Source organism: Amborella trichopoda, chromosome 9 (genome assembly GCF_054954075.1).
Source record: "Amborella trichopoda isolate Santa Cruz 75 chromosome 9, AtrichopodaSantaCruz75HAP2 v2.0, whole genome shotgun sequence".
NCBI classification, from domain to species: Eukaryota; Viridiplantae; Streptophyta; class Magnoliopsida; order Amborellales; family Amborellaceae; genus Amborella; species Amborella trichopoda.
Window position 1 is genome coordinate 26,464,413 of NC_142344.1, and position 19,231 is coordinate 26,483,643.

Below are 19,231 nucleotides of genomic sequence, written 5' to 3' on the forward strand. Positions count from 1 at the left end.
TTAGGTCACCACCTTCATGATCCATGGACTTTGTCGAGGTTATAGTCACTTCTACCCCTCGTTCTTTCTTCATGTATATCTTTTTTCTTATTATTTTTTTTTTTTTCTTTTCTTTGTAATTCACTTCCATTCTCTCAATGAAATAATGTTAAAGGAAAAGTCTTTCCAACGTCTATAGGCAAAATAAACAGTGATTTCGTCTACCCTCATCATCGTCCAAAGTTCATCGCACGATCACGATTGTCCGGTAGTGTTTCATTTTTTTTTCTGCAAATCAGAATAACTTGAAATTTGGAGCGTATGTACATCTTAATAAAGCACACCTAATAAAAATATAAAAAATAATAATTTATAAAAAATATATTGACTAAAATATCCCTGAAAAGTTTTGAGGGTATTTTGATCAATTTTTTCATGTAAAATATTTTTTTTTATATTTTTAATAGATTTTTCTATTTTGATGAACACACACTCCAAATTTCAAGTCATTCCAATTTGTAGAAAAAAAATGAAAAATGAAACACTATCAGACAATCATGACCGTACGATGAACTTTGAACGATTATAGGAGTAGACAAAATCACTGTTCATTTTCGCCTATATGTGTTTTGTAGTATCTTTCATTGTTAAAAGTTCAGGAAAAAAAGAAACACATTTTCCTGGAAAAGAAGTACCCTAAATAAACGTAGGATAATAGGTAAACAGCAGCCTATAAAAAAAAAAATGCATCATCGTCATGGAATAAGACCTTTATTTCGTTTGGATTATTTCTCTTTCGCAAGAATCTCTCCCAAAGCTTTCCTCATTTATAAGTTTTCCTTGCAAACATTGTAATGAGATAAATAACTAATTTTATGAGTTTCTTTTATTTTTATTTAAAGCAATGAATAATCCAGAATTTTGACTACAAGTTTCTATTATTTAATACAAGTTATGCCTACACAGTATAGGAAATTGAAATTCTTTTGGGATTCAAATCTACCAAATAAAGTCCTCCTAAATCAGGGTTCACGCATGATGTACGAAAAAACGGACATATGGAGCCGTCTAACTGACATATGGAGCCATGTTCCACTTACCATCCAGCCATCCATTTTTTATCAAGAAAACCACTCACCGTTTGATCTTAGATCTGACGTCTCAAAATATTCTATTTTTAGTTTTTTTAATACAAATTTTTTAATATGAAATTTGATATATGCCATCTTCTCATTGGGACGCACCTATAAAAAATATTAACAATAATTTTTGGATAAAAAATAATGACCAAAATACACCTTCTAGCTTTTAAGGGTATTTTAATCATTTTATTTTATTGAAAATATTTTTTTTATATTTTTCCTTAGTACGAGTTTAATAGAAAAATAGACGTCCAAATTTTGGTGCCAAAATAGTTCATAGAAAGAACGAAAAACAGTGTAAAGACGTGACATTGTGACTGGGGCAATCTTAGCCCTCCATTTAAAAATAGAGGGTTGGATACAAGGAACATAAAACTTCCCTGGTCTAGGGAGAAAGAACATAGAAAGCTTTCCCCTAACTAAAGCTTTAAGTTCATTAGTCGTTATTAAAGTGATTATCATAAGCCTACTAATTAATAAGAATAACAGCCTATTAGCTTTTTTTATTTTTTTTGAAGATCTCATAGCTTATTAGTTTGCTATAAGACCCGTATCCCAGAAGAAACGCAATATTTTCACGCGTGTAACATTGTTAAAACCACAACAAAAGAAACATAATTTCCATAAACCAGTTTTCGAACCTGTGGTTCCGAGCCACTTCCAATTCATTAATTCATAATCCAGATTCCTAACTTCCTGGGGGCTCTTTTTGTATTCAAATATAACAGAATAAAATAATATAAAAACTCGTGAAAACCATGCATAACCAAGAGTGATTCCGAGTCAACTCAACAATTTTCAAAACACATTCATTTGGCAGAATTGTAGCAGGCAACTACTCCTCGATTCCCAAACCACCCATATTACGAAGATTAACATACCAGAGATACCTAGATGGGCCTCGAATTACCAATAAACTGCTGTAATTAGGATAGGAAAGACCAGATGGGCCTCCAATTACCAATAAACAGCTGTAATTAGGATAGGAAAGACCACTGCCACTACGTTCAAAGCAGTATGCATAGCGAGGTTCGGCTTAGTAAATATGAATTTTTGGGACCAACTAGGGTAACGATTCCCAGATTTTCAAGGAAACACTCAAAGACTGCCGAAAAATCCAAATCCCTGACACAATGTTTATGCCTTTACAGAGACATCACAGCAGCTTATACAGGAAGCAGATCTTCAACAAGACGTCTCGTCATGATAAAGCCAGACCAGAAAATTATACACAAACACGAAACACCAAATATCAACGCAAAAGTTCATTCAAGATTCCATAATAATTGAATAAACAGGACGTGAACCATCCACAGGTGTCCTGCTCACCCATAAGGCTAGGCTAGGTACATCAGTGTGCACTCACAAGGAAAGGATGCTGGCACACACCACACTCTACGGTCTCGGATCCAGAGCTTGGAACTTGGACCTAAGCAACCACAGCAGATACAGATGAGCTGCTCTACACGAAAGAGCGAAAAGTAGGAAAACGTAAGGCATTAAGGTATTTCACCTGCAAATGTACTGTACATGTGGGACAGGCAACTTCTCTCATCCTCCTAGTGGATCCATCAGAGGATAGCTTTGCATGACCTGAAAAACATGTTCCCCTCATCATTGATGTAGCCCAACTTACAGAAGCAATACCATTGTATTTAACTCTTGTTGAAGCTTACCAGATGAAGCTGCCGTGCGATTTCTGTCAATTTCCTCCTGTAAAAAGAAGTAATTAGTTCTACAGGGGTCTTATTAGAATATACATAAATACTAGAGAACTTGAGATAGATGAAACTTAGTAAATGGAATGTCACAGGTCGATCATAAAAACTGCATAGGGATCTTGTTTAGTACAGACAAGGCCCAGATGCTGTCAAAACAATATTTCTTCAGAAAGTTTAGCACAGTCACACCTGTACACAAATTAATTTGGAATAATATGACCTTTCAAATAATCAAATTAATGCAATAAGATAAAAGCCCCTCTGCAAACACTGGCTATGCCTCTTTGATGCAACCTCAGACCCCAATGCTATGATGGCTCTTTGTTGCCAGACCACTAGTGCTGGAACCATTTGGTGCCCTAGATTCAGATAAACCCTCCCAACAAGGAACACTCGCAACTACTCGACATGTTGCAATCTTTACAACTCTAATTACCTGGTATAGACAAGGATATAGTCATCTGGACCCCTCCCATTCAACATAAAGTCAACTCCTTGACATGTTTCGATTTCCTCCTACCACACCATCGAAGCCCACTCCACAAACCCCAACAATCCACAGAAAATGGTGGCTCACGTCCATCCCCTCAATTACATGCTCTAAACTGGCTAGTCAGCTCCAACAGAACACTTAACGGTGGAGGAGTTACAAAGAAGGGGTTCCAGCATACCTCATAAATGCTCGCTGGGCAAGGAAGCCAAAACAACCCATGACCATCATTTCATCCACTGTCCACTAGATGGATCTTTATGAGCGCACCTTCCTACAGTCCTTCCAGGAGCCTTGGATGACACTGAACACAAACCAACAGCTCTTTTATGCCGCCTTCTCTCCTCCATCTGCCACAGGCCTATTCCTGAAGAGGGTTTCGCTTCTAGCCACCATATGGACTATTGGGGGATAAATAAAGAAAAGAAACTCTGCTATATTTTCAGGGAGGTTCAAGTGGAAGTCAGTCTTATGACAAGGGAGGCCAACACAGTAGCAGATAGCCTTGCCAATTAAGGAGCATCCTAGTGCACTCAGCAAATACACAAGGTAGACTAGAAGCACCACTTTTCTCCTTTGTCTTGTTTATTATCTCTCACACCCATCTTTTCCTTTTTCTTATCTCTATCACTTCTCCCACCCCATTCTTCTTATGCTTCCCCTGTTATCTGTGTAGATTTTTTGCAACAGCCCACACGTTGTAGGCTGAACCTCTTTTTTGCAACAGCCTATACGTGATATGGATGGCTTGACCAGAATAATCAACTAATGGTACCAAACTAAGTCTGGCAAGAAAAAGCAAAAATTCCCAGGAAGTTTTGAGTATCTAGGCTAACTCAACTGAGAACAGTCTATCGCATGCAAATTCTGAGGAAACATTCGTCAGCTGTTTTTTCAAATTTCCTTCCAATCTTATATCAGTGTCGGGGAATAAATATACAAATCCAATGTCAGATGCAGATGCAAGGCGCGTGCTGGGTTTGGCCCGAGAAGGCCTAGCCTTGGATGCAAGCTCAAGGCAGTATGACAGTTGCCCCGAGGTGTGGCTCGAGTGGAAGGACCACGAGCCTTTAGGTGTGTGCGAGAGGTGGAGGCTCCAGGATCTCCTCCTCGATGTGTCGAGCCTCTAGGCATAGAGGTTCGGGGTGGTGAAGGAGTATGGGAGCTGGCCATGCGGCGACCCTCAGGAGCGATGGCAACTTGCTTGCCTTTCGCCAAAGCGGACAGGGCAGCCTTTTGGCTTACCTTAACAATGTGACTAGCAAGGGACTTGCCAGTAGCAGGGTGCGTGCTGTGGGAGGTAGCAAACATGCTCCCAAAGCGAAGGCCTTAGTGGAGGGTCTACCAGGACTAGTAAGTGGGGAGTTAGGGACCTTCAAGTCACTTATTGCATCAATCCAGGAAAGAACCTGGGAACTGGACTGTGAAACCTGACTCAAAAGAAGTGTAAGGAACAAGGCTTGAGAAACTCGCTTCCTTGGGACGGTCACGAGTGCGGGGATGAGAAAATTCCCAACTCGAATGAACAGGTTGAATATCCCAAATGCCATGGAATGCAGTGCAAAAAATAAAAGGTGATGCCGTTCAAGCAAGAGCGAATCGTGGAGTCGCCAAACTGATCGGATGCCTCGATCTCGCCCCCCGGATCTAGATGATCGGGTGCACGTGATCGCTCTCTTGGGAACCTTGCTTACAGAACAAAGGCAAGTGCCCAACTGGTGAGAGAGGAATTTTATTCGTGAAGTGGGGACCAACCTCACCTGGGTCCATGACTTACTCGGGCTGACTCGCACGGGCGCCCTCTTAGATCACGACGGAAAGCCCCCTAGTTGCTTCAACTGGTTCTGAATCGCCTCCCTTGATCTGCAATCACCTTGTTTTCTCTGTACAGCACTAACATGGTTAATTTGCAGCACAAGTGGGTCGAGGGACCCACACGCAGCGAAGGGGTGAGCAGTGAACTGCAGACGGCGTTGGCTATCTTCGTCGGTGACATGGGAAGGCAGCAACGATCCTTCGCAGGCGGCGATAGGTATTGTCGTCTGCGATAGGCACAGAGCGCAAAAGAGAGGCCCGCAGGCGGCGGTAACCATCGCCATCTGCGATAGACGCGGCGCACGGTTGAGACCCCCACGGGCGACGATAAGCATCACCGTTGGTGATAGGCATTGGGCGCCGAGTGTCCACGGACGACAATAACTATCGCCGTTTGCGCTTGCGCAAGACATCGAAGACACGCCTGCGGACGGCGGTGAGCAGCCGTCTGTGACCCGTGAGACGAAAGAAATATAGTTCACAGTCGGCAATACATCGTCGCGCGTGGCACCAATCCTGGAACCGAAACAGGAGCCCGACCCGCTACTTGAGTACAGCCCGGCTCACTGTGTGCTCCTTCAGACGGCGTCACGCGTAGCAACGACTAATGTCGTGCATGAACTACATTGAGGGAAAGAAAAGAACGAAGAGAGACGGCAGAAAGAGGCATGCACGACACTACCACTGCCGTGCATGGCCTTTGAGAAAAACTCAGCAGAGAAGAAGAATACAGACGAAGAAGCAGAAAGAGAAGAAGAGAAAAAGAAAACCGAAGAGAGAGAAGGGAAGAGAGAGAAAATACCTTGAAGATAGATCCGCTCTAAACTTTCTCTCTCCTCTCTCTCTCTCTCTCTCTTCAAGGCATGCTCAAGAGAACTCAAGAAGAAAGCCTTAATTTTTATTGATCAAAGGTTGAATCCTTGTACAACGATTTTCAGCCAAAGTTTTTCTCCTCCCCCCTTTTTCAATGAGAGGTAGCGTCTATTTATAGACTAGGGCTAAAACATGGGTGGATTACCAAAAACTAACCCTAATTGGGGATAATTACAATTTATTTGAATTAAAAAAAAGAAAAAAATAATGTGCAAAATGACTGATTTGCCCCCTATCTAACAATTGGGGAAATTTCAAAACAGTCCCTGCTGAGAACTAGGGACGTTCTTGATTCTTCTCGAATGATCCATTGACGATCTGTCATCCGAACGAACAAAAGATGATTGCCATCGTGCAGGGCTCAATGGTATAATCATTTTGATAATAATTTTAAGCCACGAATCACACTTTAAAGGCATGATCACATAACTTGAAATTTGAATAGATCTTAAAAACTTTTGATTGATAGTGCGTCTTCATCTTGATGTTTTTCTTCGATTTCTTTGCTGAATTGCATTGAGCATGTTACCACGATCGCGTTGCGACAAACGGGAGGCGATTTGGTTCCCGAACGAAGGTTTGACAATCTTGAACTTTTGACTGGAGTTAAAGAATTCCTGCAGCCGGAATCTGCGGTGACATCTTGTGCGAAATCCTCAATCTCTAACCTTATTTCTGAGAATCGAAAGTACTTTTTGTGGATTGAAAAAGTTTTCTTTTCTCATTGAAATTATTTTTAGGGTGCTATTGGTGGCATTAGAAGAATTTTGAGTTGATTCGTAGCTCGATTGAGGTAACCAACATTGAAGATCAGAGATTGGGCAGAAAAGGTCAATCTGTAATCTTTGTTTGAGTTTTATTTTTCCAATTTGATGTCTTTTGCGGGGTCTAGTAGGGGTGGAGATCGAGGATAGAAATATTGTGTTAACCTTAATAAGAATGACAGGAATAAAATTATGAGCAATTTATGTAGACATGTTTCTAATGCCGACATAAATAGATTTAAGAAACATGTTGCCGGTATTAGAGGTAATGTTGCCTCATGTAAGAAAGTCTCAGATCTTGTAAAGAAACAAATTTGTGAATACATTGAAGGTGAAAAGAGTAAAAAAAATGCCAAAAAAATGATAATAGCAGAATTAAAATCAAGGGTCCATGTTTTTTATGATAATATTGACACTTAAGAAGAAGATGAAGAGGGGAAGAAGAGGTAGCCATGGTTGTTACTCAGAGCTCTAAGAACAAGCGGGCTTTTGGGTCTAAGAAGCCTCGTATGAGAGGGCCTATAGCTAGTTTTTTTACACCTAGCCCTGAGACGGTAACTGAGAAAGGCAAGGGAGGAAAGGGGAAAAAAACAAGTGACAATTGAAAATAGATTTAAAAAAGAAGATAGAGGCGGGGTGATTCAGTATATTGCTCGGTGGTTTTACCATGCGGGCATTTCTTTTAACACTGCTCGCTTGAATAGCTTCCATACAATGTTGGAAGCAATTGGGCAATTTGGGCCAGGTTTAAAAGCTGCAACTCCTTATGAGATTGGAGAGCCATTACTGAAGAAAGAAATCGAGTATACTAACGAATATCTCAAGACCCATAAAGAGGGATGGGCTAAATTTGGGGTTTCTTTAATGACAGATATGTGGTGTGATAAGACGATAACGAGTAATATGAATTTGTTAGTAATTTAGATTTTGTTTGAGATGGTATTCTACTATTTTACATGATGGTTGGAGGAATGTGAAGTTACATGATGGTTGGGAAGGCTGAGGGCAAGGGGCAAGGAAAGTGTAGAGTCAGGGGTCGAGGAAACTATTGAAAAACTGGCCAAGAGCAAGGGTGAAGAGGAGGCAGAGGCTGGGGAGTAAGGCCAAGCGGGGGGAGGGAGGGGGTTGAAGAGAACAAGGCCAAAAAGGGGGATTGGGAGAAGAGGAAGAGGGGCAGGGGGTTGAGGGGGAGTGAAGAGAGGAGGGGAGTAGTAAGACTGCGGGTTGAGTAGAGAAGGATAAGGGGAAAGCTGAACAGGGAGAGGTAAGGGGACGAGGGGATCCAAGGGTATCACGTAAGGGTGAGAGGGTAAGGAGGCCAAGTCTACCGGGGCCAGGAGGGAGGCACAAGGGTCACCAAGTGGCAACGGAGTAGGAGTAGATACAATCCTAACCTTGCAGATGGGGATCAGAGTGGGGTGGTAAGGAAGATAGGGGGCTAGTGAGGATGCAAGGACCTCAAGGTCCAGAGGGGTGGGGTCATCAGATTCGACCGCCACAATCCCAACTAGAAACAGTGGCCACTTCATAGAACCGGTAGATTGAGATGAGGTTAGGGGGAGCTTCGCAGGGGATTGACGGACCAGTGGTGGCAGGGGGTCAAGGGGACCTAACAGAGGGGACACAGGGGGAGGGGGATCAAGGGGTGGAGATAAGGGGCGAGAACAAGGTGGAGGAGCAGCCGAGGGGAGGTCGGGGAAAGGGTAAGGAGAAGCGTGGAGTGAAAGAAGCAAGAAGAGGGGCTTCGTCAAAGGAAGGGTGAGAGGGGGGAGGGGATTGTGGCGAGAGAAGGCTGGCGGAGGAAAGGTGGGGAGAGGAGAAGCTGGTTGGAGGAAGAGTGGTCGAGGGAAGAGGTGAAGACAGAGGGGAAAAGGATGGAGAGGGATTAGAGGGGACGTTGAGAATATCAAGAGAATATCGAGGGGGTAATGAGAAGGTGGGGACGCATGTCCCCGAAAGAGTTTGAAGGAGAAGTAGGGGAAGACGCAAATGGAGGGCCTTCCGAGGCAGAGGGAGTAGGGGTAACAGGTGTAGGTGGGGGAGGGGGGTGGGTGGGGGAGGTAGCCGGCGAGGGGCGATGAGATGACCATCTCCGATAACCGAAGGGTTTGGAACCCTTCCTTTAGACGCCCCCTCTCAGATACTGAAATATCAGACTTTCTCTCTTTGCCCTCTTTACTGCACTCAACCTTCCTCACCCTATCCGATGCCGATAGCCTGGTGTGGAGCCCTTCCCCTTCGGCGTCTTTCTAGGTTGCCTCCTCCTACCAAAAACTCTTGCAATCGCCCACCTCTCCCTACTTTCCGACCTCAGCGGTCTCTAAGGTGTGGTCTTCGATAGCTCCACCAAAAGCACAAGCGTTCAATTGGATAGCGTACTGTAAAAAAGCTCTCACAGTGGACCAAGTCCAACGGAGGAGAATTCCGATTCCTAATCGTTGCGTCATGTGCCTTTGCGAAGAAGAGTACAACCCTAACCTTTTCATCCATTGCAACCTAGCCCTCAACCTATGGAGTAGAATACTTTTCGGCCTTTACTAGGTAACTCCTGCTTCCCTACCAACCCTCCTTAAATTCTCAATGGACTCTCCATGGCCAAACGCGGGCAGGCTTTTGTGGTGGGCCTCCATAGCGGCAACGATTGGGGTCATATGGACCGAGAGAAACTCAAGGATATTCCGAGGAATCAAGTGCAAAGTTTTAGCACTTTTCAACAAAATTACCTCCTAGGTCATTTTTTTTGGCTTCTAACCACAAGGAATTTAAACGCATTTCGACTTCGACTTTCTTGCAAAATTGGGAAGAAGTCCTACAATTATGTTCCCCTCGGATATCACGAGCGAACAACTGGTCCCCCCCACCAGCAGGCCTTACAAAACTCAATTTTAACGGGGTGTTCCCTAGGTAACCCTGGACCAATAGGAGTGGGTGGTTTTCAGAGACCACCACAGCAACATCCTGGCCTCTTTTTCCATGAACATTGGCCACACCGAGTCTATGGCATTCCTTTCGAGACTCAAATTGTTTGACCATGCGTGGGCTCAACCATTGATGGTTGAAGGAGATGCCCAAAATATTATCACATGGGCTGCCGGACTTGCTCCTCCCCCCTTGTACCTTGCATCGATTTATGATGAGACAATGCATATTTGCAAGGATACAGTTGTCTTATGGACGCATATTTGGAGGACGTCAAATGCCTTGGCAGACCAACTGGCTAAGGAGGACGCACTCTCAAGCTCATGAGAGACTGGAGTTTTTGGCTCACTGTTGTTCTTCGAGCTTTTCAGGATGTTTTGAACTATGTGGATCATCGGTTTCTTCTTGTAAATCCTTTGTGATGGGCATTACTCATAAGCCCCACCCATTTTTTGTACAAGGCCTCCCCTCTCGAGGAGCCTAATATTTTTTGCCGAGAGCCCCGGTCAGTGTGTCTCGGCGGACCACTGTATTACTTCAACAGTTAACAAAAAAAAAAATTAAATACTAACAATAGGCAAATAAAATAAAATGGTGAACATCAAACTAAACTAAAAACAATCTAAAAAGCCAGATAAGATGAAAAAAAATACATAAAACATGGATTTAGGAAAACTTGATTTACAGTTGGAGACATTTCATAAAAGTACAAAAAAAAAAAAAAAAAAAAAAGAGAGGAAACTATAAAAATAGGACATAGGACAAGAAAGTCTCACAAATCATTGTTAAAAAAATCCAAATTACATGTAAAATATTTATACCTCAATTCAACCATTTAAGTACTTTTTGGTATACAAAGGAATAAAGCCCCTAGCCAGATGGTTTCCATGGGCCCTTTTTCATGAGACAAAGAAGTGTTCAAGAAATACTTAAATTATGTAATAATAATATCTATAGCTCCCCTTCACTCCCATGGTTGGGAAGTGGAGTTGAGACAAACTGCAATTGCAAGAAATCATTGCAAAAGTATTATCGTGAAGAATCAAGGTAGTGATTCTCTCATTGAATCCAAGCAAGCAAGCTTTGTTCAATAGAAACTATTTAATGGACTTCAGAAGCAATTTTCAAATAGACCTGGGGACAGTGTTATATGGACACACTAACATGGGTGCCGCGCCTAGTACTTGGCCCAAAAAGTAAGTACGGCCCAACACGTTTGTACAATTTTTTTTTTTTACATATGAATATAATACATACATAAATTATAAAAAAATAAAAATAAAAATTGAAAATAAGATAATATATACTCTTGAGTCCACACCAGAAACATCCAAAAAAGGGCCCATGTGGGACTACACGAATACACATATCATGATGATCTTTCTTGCCCTTTGATGCTTTGCAGTTTGTACAATAAATTCACAAATAAATTGCAAACAGTTAGACCTTTATAGCTATTATTAATATAATCATCGATAAAATATACACCTGTCATTGATGGTCCAGATGGATATCGCTTTTAATGTGAACTTCAAATAAATATGAAGGGAACATCTGCCTAAATCAGTGAGGACACACCATGTCTGTTGCTAAGACACGTTTTGTATAAATACCGACATGGCTTGTCAAGACAAGTAATTTTCAGACATACAGATTACGTGTCGGACACGTCTAAACATGTCGGAATGCATTTTGAGATGAGCTAAATTGAGGTAACACTGCTTGGTGAAGGCTTAAGATCAGTAGAGTTGGGATTTCTTGGAATGCATTTTGAGATGAGGTCGTTATAGAAATTGATTGATCCAATGGATGTCAGCAAGTTTCTTAAGTCTCAACCATGAGCTTCATAATCAAAATACATGGTTCCAATTAAGTATCAGACATGCATGGAAGTATTGCGACATTGATAATGTCATTAGCAGTTAATCCATGTTAAAAGAGTCTATGTATTGTGAAGAGTGTCACATTTCTTATTAGGTTTGACACCTCTAAAATATACAACCAACATGGTGAATGGCCACGGGTATAAAAAGATGCCACAAAAGAAATACAGAACATTTAAGCCTAGTGGTCATTAGTCCAGCTTTCTTCACATGATGCCTTCCAGCAAAAGGGAAAACAAGCAAATGTACTCAGAAGTCAAAGAGAATCTAAAGTTATGTTTTTGACAAGAAATGAATATGATGGATAATGTTAAAACAAATTATTTTCTGGTCTAGACCAGACTTCTCGTAGAAGAACTAATCATACCGCGATGTATTTCTAGGAAACAAATGCAAATGAAATAAATATAACCTGCAGAAAGTATGCAGGGTCAACCTAAACACACAGAATCTTTCCCAGGGGAATAGGAGGTCAACAGGAAAACATCACCAGTACCAGTGCAAGTAAGAATAACATCTTAAGCTATTCAATTGAGTACACATGAGCAGTCTACCTGAAGCTTCTTGGCAAGGTCTTCATGGCTGTGCTGCCCAACAGGTTTACTAGTGGCTTCCTTAGTATTGCTCAGCCTTTGAGACACTTCTGCCTGTGAGAAAATAATATGAGAGAGTTCTGTTGAAAGTCCAAAGCATTTCCAACCTATGCATTTAATGAATAATAAATTGGAAATCCACAAAGAACTAAAAACCTGACAAAGTAAATATGTGCAAAAAGTATCTGCTTTCACTTAATATGCATGAACACATCGTGAAACACATTTAAATATGAGATCTAGGACAGATGCATGATCAATTCTGGCAAATTTCTAGAGAAAAGAAGTACACCATGCAATCACATAACAGCAGAAAAGAAACAGTATGATACTTTCAGTTAAGGTGTCGCACAAGAGGGATAACAGAAACCATGAATACATGATCATTGAATGGCGCAGGAACTCCATGACAAGGTTTTGTGATCATGCACAGTTGAAGCTAAAGACATTCAGTTACAAATCTCATAACCAGTCCGGCCCCAGTTCGGCGTGAAGAAGTCTTTATACATCCATGGTGGCAAGAGAGAGAGAGAGAGAGAGGGAGAGAACTACAAAAAATCTCATAAAGATACGCATAAGTTCTCAGACTTGTCTGAAGAAAATAGTAGTTTGCCTGCTCACAGCTGGGTAACGACTTCTTCAACTACCGGGTCAGGCCGGCTCGTTCATGACAGTTAATATAGGAAATATTATAAGGCATGACTTAGAAATCTCAGTTCTTCTAAAAATATATCAGTATATCCAACAATTAAACTGAAAGACCAACCACGCAGTGGATTTTCTCATTGAACTACACATGGCAAAATTTTCTACATTTGAAGTCAACCATCAACTTCAGAGACTCATATTTTTAGCAAATACTCTTCTTATGGATTAAACCAAAAACCAAGTTCCCGAATCGTATACTACCAAGTCAGTGAGAAACACAGATTCATTGGAGTCCAATTTTCAGAAACACGGCTCGGCCATGCAACTTGGACTGTGACCAGTCCATGTTACTCAGGCAAATCCAAGTTCACTAGAGTGAGCCCCCAAATCACCCAAACAGCCCAAAATATGGAAAAACTAGTGAAAAATTAGTAAAAATAGGAAAAACATTAAAAGTATATAAAATATGGATTATATGAATTAAAGTTTAAAAAAAGAAATATACCTAAGAAAACCAATGATATGAAACTTAGATTAAAATTTCGAAGCTGTCGAAGCTGATCCCCAAATCTATGTGCTCAGTGCGAATCAATGACTCAAATCCTCATCAAATCTTAGAAAATCCCAATCAAAACCAAATCAGATTTGGGTGAAGAGAGTTCAGATCTAGTTGATCTGAGTCTTCAAATTTTCCAATGAATAGAAAATCTAAGTCTAGAATCTCACATATCTGAATTTTTGTGTTATTTTAATGAAAAACAAATCTATAACTGAATCATCATCGTCAAAGCCTTTTTCCCAACTAATCGGGGTCGGCTACACGAATCATAGTCTGCCATTGTGAAAGTCTATGACTGAATGAATAACACAAAGATAGGGTTGGGGAATAAATTTTATCACACGAATCCTGATCTGCTGTTCTGCAAGTCCATATGACTGAATGAATAACATAAAGATAGGGAGGGTTGGGGAATAAATTTTATCAAAGATCGACCAACCGTTGCAAAGAAACCACAACTTTTTGGAACAGGGTAAAACCTAGGTCAATTTTTCAGTCTCTCAAATCCATCAAATTTGATTGTTTTGTCTATCTAGTGGATAGATAATAAAAAATGAGCCTATGGGCGAAATTTAGGCTCAGAAAGGTGTTTTTAGTAAAACAAAAAACGAAACAAAAAATATTGGAAAAGATAAATATTTTTTATAAGACCAAGAATTGGGGGTGTTCCGAATTTGGCAGCTTGCCAACTCCGAGAAACTCAGATGAGAATCCAAGTCAACTTGCCCGAGCTGGCAAACACTGTTGGAGTCAAATGTCTCAGGAAGGCCATGACAAGAGTCGGAAGCAACTTAAGAAAGTCAGCAAGTCAGACTGCTAGTTGTATTCGATCATTATGCAAAAATACAAACATGTAAGTTGTGGATCATATCTTATGTGTTTATTTTCATTCAATGGACATGTTTTGGGATATCCAAAACTGTGGGTCGTTGAATTAGAAACCCAAACAAATGCAGGGCAACAAGACCTACAATCACTATGATAGAAACATTGTTTTACCCAAACTGGCTAACTAACTACTTTAAGCATGCAGAGAAGACAAAGGACGAGTTTCAAACACCGCAGTGCGGTGTTGACGCAACAGTAGTTGCTGAGGTAAACAGGTGCCCATTCAGGCATACTGTGTAACTTAAAAAATGAGCCTAAAGCCCTAAACACTAAAAGGATGTAACTTGACACAGAACATAATATCCCAACAACAGCCGATAAGCCCAAATGGTAACAATCCCACGGCTGCTCACAGCAAGAAGAACCATTAAATGAACAGACACCCAGAAATAGTCCCAACATCAATATGATCTTGGTAACCCATACATTTTCACATAATCTGAAAATAGAAATAATTAAAAAGCACCACCACCTAAGAGAAGGTTCTACTTTAAACAATCCAATAAAGAGAAATAACTTATCAGCACCACCAACAGAAATAACGTAACACCACCACCAACTAAGTGCTGATTAACTAGGCACTAGTAAGAACCACCAACTAAGTAAAGTGCTGATTAACTAGGTACTAGGTAAAGTGCTGATTAACTAGGTACAGCAAGAGGAACCATCAAATGACCAGACACACCCAGAAATAGTCCCAACATCAATATGATCTTGGTAACCCATACACTTTCACATAATCTGAAAATAGAAATAATTAAAAAGCACCACCACCTAAGAGAAGGTTCTACTTAAAACAATCCAATAAATAGAAATAACTTATCAGCACCACCAACAAAAATAACGTAACACCACAACCAACTAAGTAAAGTGCTGATTAACTAGGTACTAGTAAGAACCACCAACTAAGTAAAGTGCTGATTAACTAGGTACTAGTAAGAACCACCAACTAAGTAAAGTGCTGATTAACTAGGTACTAGGTAAAGTGCTGATTAACTAGGTACAGCAAGAGGAACCATCAACTGACCAGACACACCCAGAAATAGTCCCAACATCAATATGATCTTGGTAACCCACACACTTTCACATAATCTGAAAATAGAAATAATTAAAAAGCACCACCACCTAGGAGAAGGTTCTACTTAAAACAATCCAATAAATAGAAATAACTTATCAGCACCACCAACAGAAATAACGTAACAGCACCACCAAGTAAAGTGCTGATTAACTAGGTACTAGTATGGCCACCTTGACCATTAGTAGAATACAAGTAACAGGTTTATCCATTTTCTCAAAACCAGACTGGCCATAGAACCAGGAAAGTGCCTGGTCCAGTTCAATTAGTGGTTCAACCTGTCATCAAACCAGTTGAACCAATAAAAATGGGCCAAAACCCTATAACATATTATGAAATTTACAAAATCACATGTATTTTTAATATCCAAATTTTTCGCAGACTGAACTAGTTGAACCAGCCAACCAGCCAGTCTGGTCTGGTTCTGATAAAACTGGTTGAATTGAAATAATGTCTGTACTTCTTCAATCACTGTCCAATTGTCTAGAATCTAAAATGTAACAACAACATCATGAACCAGATGTTATCTTCCTTTTTACGAGGGAAGTGAACCAGATGTCATCTTCAATGAAAAGATTTATGGACTAGTAACTAAAGGCCATTCAAGAATTCATGAATTTATCATGGTAAATGAATTCTATAACAATCAATAGTCATATTTTTGTACAAAACCTCTTGGAAACTCAAAACTCAAAACATACAGACAATTAGGCAATGGGTATCAAGACAGACACTCTTCAACCTCATCAAATGATCCTTAAAAGTGAGAAATGAAGAAATCCTACCAAGCATCTATCACACACACGGACCGGTTGGGTTTGCTCATCTGCAGTGAGCGCAATTCTACCATGGGTGCATTTATCACAAAATATATCTCCACAGTTCCTACAGTGATGCTGAAAATGACGAAAAAAGAGGTTAATACACCAAAAAGCATAATACAAAAAATAATGAAGTTCTCAATTATCTAAAAAACGATAAGTTAGAGACAACCTTCCGAACAAAAGCTCCAAAGTCTGCTCCACATGCTGTGCACTTAGAGACAGCTTCATCAGGGACCTGAAACCAAAGAAAATACATTTAGAAGATCTTAAATACTAAAGTTAAAAAAAAACAACCACGCAATCCAGTTACAAACATTCAAAAGGAGATTATCATATTTCCAAGAAGTCATTCACCAAATCTGGCTTCTTACATATCCATTTGGGCATGAACCTTTATAAACTCAGTTTTCTTGAGCGTGTCAACAATAAGGGTGCTAATAACACCACACAAAGTCATGGAAAATGAAAACATTCAAAAGATACTGAAGTAAAAAAACCAACCACGCAATCCAGTTACAAACATTCAAAAGGAGATTATCACATTTCCAAAAAGTCATTCCCATATCTGGCTTCTTACATATCCATTTGGGTATGAGCCTTCATAAACTCGATTTTCTTGAGCATGTCAACAATATGGGTGCTAATAACACCACAAAGTCATGGAAAATGAAAACATTCAAAAGAAGATTGTAAATACTAAATGAAAAAAACCAACCACGCAATCCAGTTACAAACATTCAAAAAGACATTATCATATTTCCAAAAAGTCATTCCCAAATCTTGCTTCTTACATATCCATTTTGGCATGAGCCTTTATAAACTAGATTTTCTTGAGCGTGTCAACAATAAGGGTGCTAATAACAACACAAAGTCATGGAAAATGAAAACATTCAAAAGAGACAGCTCAATACTTTTATATTCTCTTTTAAAAAGCCTTCTTAAGTATGATAAACTGAAATGTTGAGGATATGCTACATTCACATTTCACAATTTCCCTCTTTCATATAATTAGATTGTGCACCAGGAAATGCGTGGTTTTGCACTTGTGATATCAAGCAGAACTTGTCCTATTGCTGAAATTTGCTGGATTTCTTAATTCTTAATTGTTTCGTTATATATGCTCCCTTGATGTTCTCCACCTTCTTAAAATAAATGTTGGCAATTTGTATCTGGCTCAAGAGCTTGCTTTCACTTTCAACAATACATCTAAATCAAATACTGAAGAACAAGTCATAAAAGAGACGTCAGTCAAAAGAATGGGGCAGAACTACTTTCATGCAAATGGGGTTCATAGACATCCAAGTTGGCTAATTCATCAGTTCCTTCACCAACCTCGCTATGTGATCACTAACACCAATCAATTATATGGGCAAATCGAGCCCCACCTAGCCAGAGTTACAAGCAAAGGTAATAAGGACATGAAAAAGCAACTCATACCCATGAATCCCACTGAGAGCTGTCACCACAATTACCAACGTAGCCCAGAGATGCATCATAAATCTAGAGGTACACCATTAGCTCAAAGATAAACCTTATCTTGAAAGTCACAAATAGTACCACAGCTTTACTTTAAGTAAAAGGTGCCCTTACAACAACCCCCTGAATGTAGCAGACAATTTTCCAGTCAGGATAGCCTAACCAGAGAATAAAGGGAAGACATTGACTCACCAAGACCAATGTTGTATCAAAACATCATAAAAAATCATTCACTCAACTATGCTGATGTTGCATTAGCCCATCAAAACATCACAAATGGAGCCTCTCACACCAAAAAGCACCTAGAGAACTGACAGGCCTAGAGTTACTCTAGAACTGCCAGCAAACTCTACCTCTATATTTCACCTCTTCAATATACATGACTAATGACCACAAGAGAGTCACCAAATCCTAGTGCTTCCAAACTCCCAAGGAAAGACAAAGACACAGGATGATCTTTTCAGCTCCAAACCAGGGTATATAGGCTTTTCCATCTCTCTAGAAATCTTGCATGTCTTCAGCAAGAGGTGGCCCACGGTCCTGAGGCAATCTTAAAAAATGCACCATTTTGAAATCCTGATAGGGCATCGTCTACGACATCACTGACAGCACAAACGCAAAAACTAGACACGCCCCATTTTGGAATCCTGAAAGAGCAAAACCCACATCTCCACTAACACCCAGGCAAGCATAAATGCTATGTGACATGCGCATGTTGAATGGGACACTCAAGTTGAACATTCACAGCTGCTCGAAAGGTTATCGAGATGGGGGCTATGTTGATGTCACATTTGGTCCCACAAGGGTCTGCAATCCACTTTGACTGAGACGACAACCACTTTGACTGAGACGACATCCCTTCTTGAGAGGATTAAGAATATGTTTACTGATTAGTCACCCTTAGATTCCACTGATAGTCAAAGGAGATTAACGGAATGCAATCCATTTGACAAGGCAGCGACTTCCTCATGGAGAATTAGCCACCTTATTGAGTAAGTCAAAGAAGATTACTGGAATGCAATTCAATGAACAAGGCAGCGACTTCCACATGGAGAATTAGCCACCTTATTGAGAACATCATTGATTTGGGTGCGGTGCAAGTCAGCCAATTTAATTTTGTATATCCAGTCCCTCATGGTACCAATGAAACAGCCAATGAATTGCTAAGGCTACATTTAGACGACGTAAAACTTGCACTACGAAAGAGAGCTATTCATAAATATGTGACAAAGAGTTTCTTTATTTTTTTCCCTTTTTGTAATTATAAATGTTTTAGTGATGTTTTGTCAATAAAAGAACTATAAAAGGAGCTCACCGATGAATAATGGAGCAGACCAAGCTGCACCATTCGTTACTCCTAAATGGGCAGAGAGAAGAACAGTTCCATTTTATATTAAATGGTCTGTCCAAATGGGGCTTTAGAGGAAGTGCATCCCACTCTCCATTTCCTTTCTTTTTTTTCCCCCTTTGTGTTGTTCCTCAGTTTGGAGGTGCCACCTTAGCATCCTTCATCTCTGTAGTAAAATATGCTTCTTTTTATTAATAACAAACCATTACTCCCTCAAAGAATGGAGTCACCTAC

At 40.3% G+C, this 19,231-nt stretch overlaps 1 protein-coding gene across 1 annotated transcript in view; it reads right to left on the reverse strand.

The window, feature by feature from the left end:
* Positions 1 to 2,204: 2,204 nt before the first annotated feature.
* The window catches only part of LOC18430429 (RING/FYVE/PHD zinc finger superfamily protein), a 29,296-nt gene continuing 12,269 nt past the window's right edge, over positions 2,205 to 19,231 (reverse strand). The window contains exons 5-10 of the mRNA XM_006840581.4: positions 16,343 to 16,408; positions 16,135 to 16,245; positions 12,141 to 12,233; positions 2,798 to 2,834; positions 2,635 to 2,714; positions 2,205 to 2,550 (exon numbers count right to left, since the gene is read on the reverse strand). Coding sequence (XP_006840644.3) covers positions 2,473 to 2,550; positions 2,635 to 2,714; positions 2,798 to 2,834; positions 12,141 to 12,233; positions 16,135 to 16,245; positions 16,343 to 16,408 — 465 coding nt within the window. The 3' untranslated portion in view covers positions 2,205 to 2,472. The remainder of the gene's footprint in view (positions 2,551 to 2,634; positions 2,715 to 2,797; positions 2,835 to 12,140; positions 12,234 to 16,134; positions 16,246 to 16,342; positions 16,409 to 19,231) is intronic.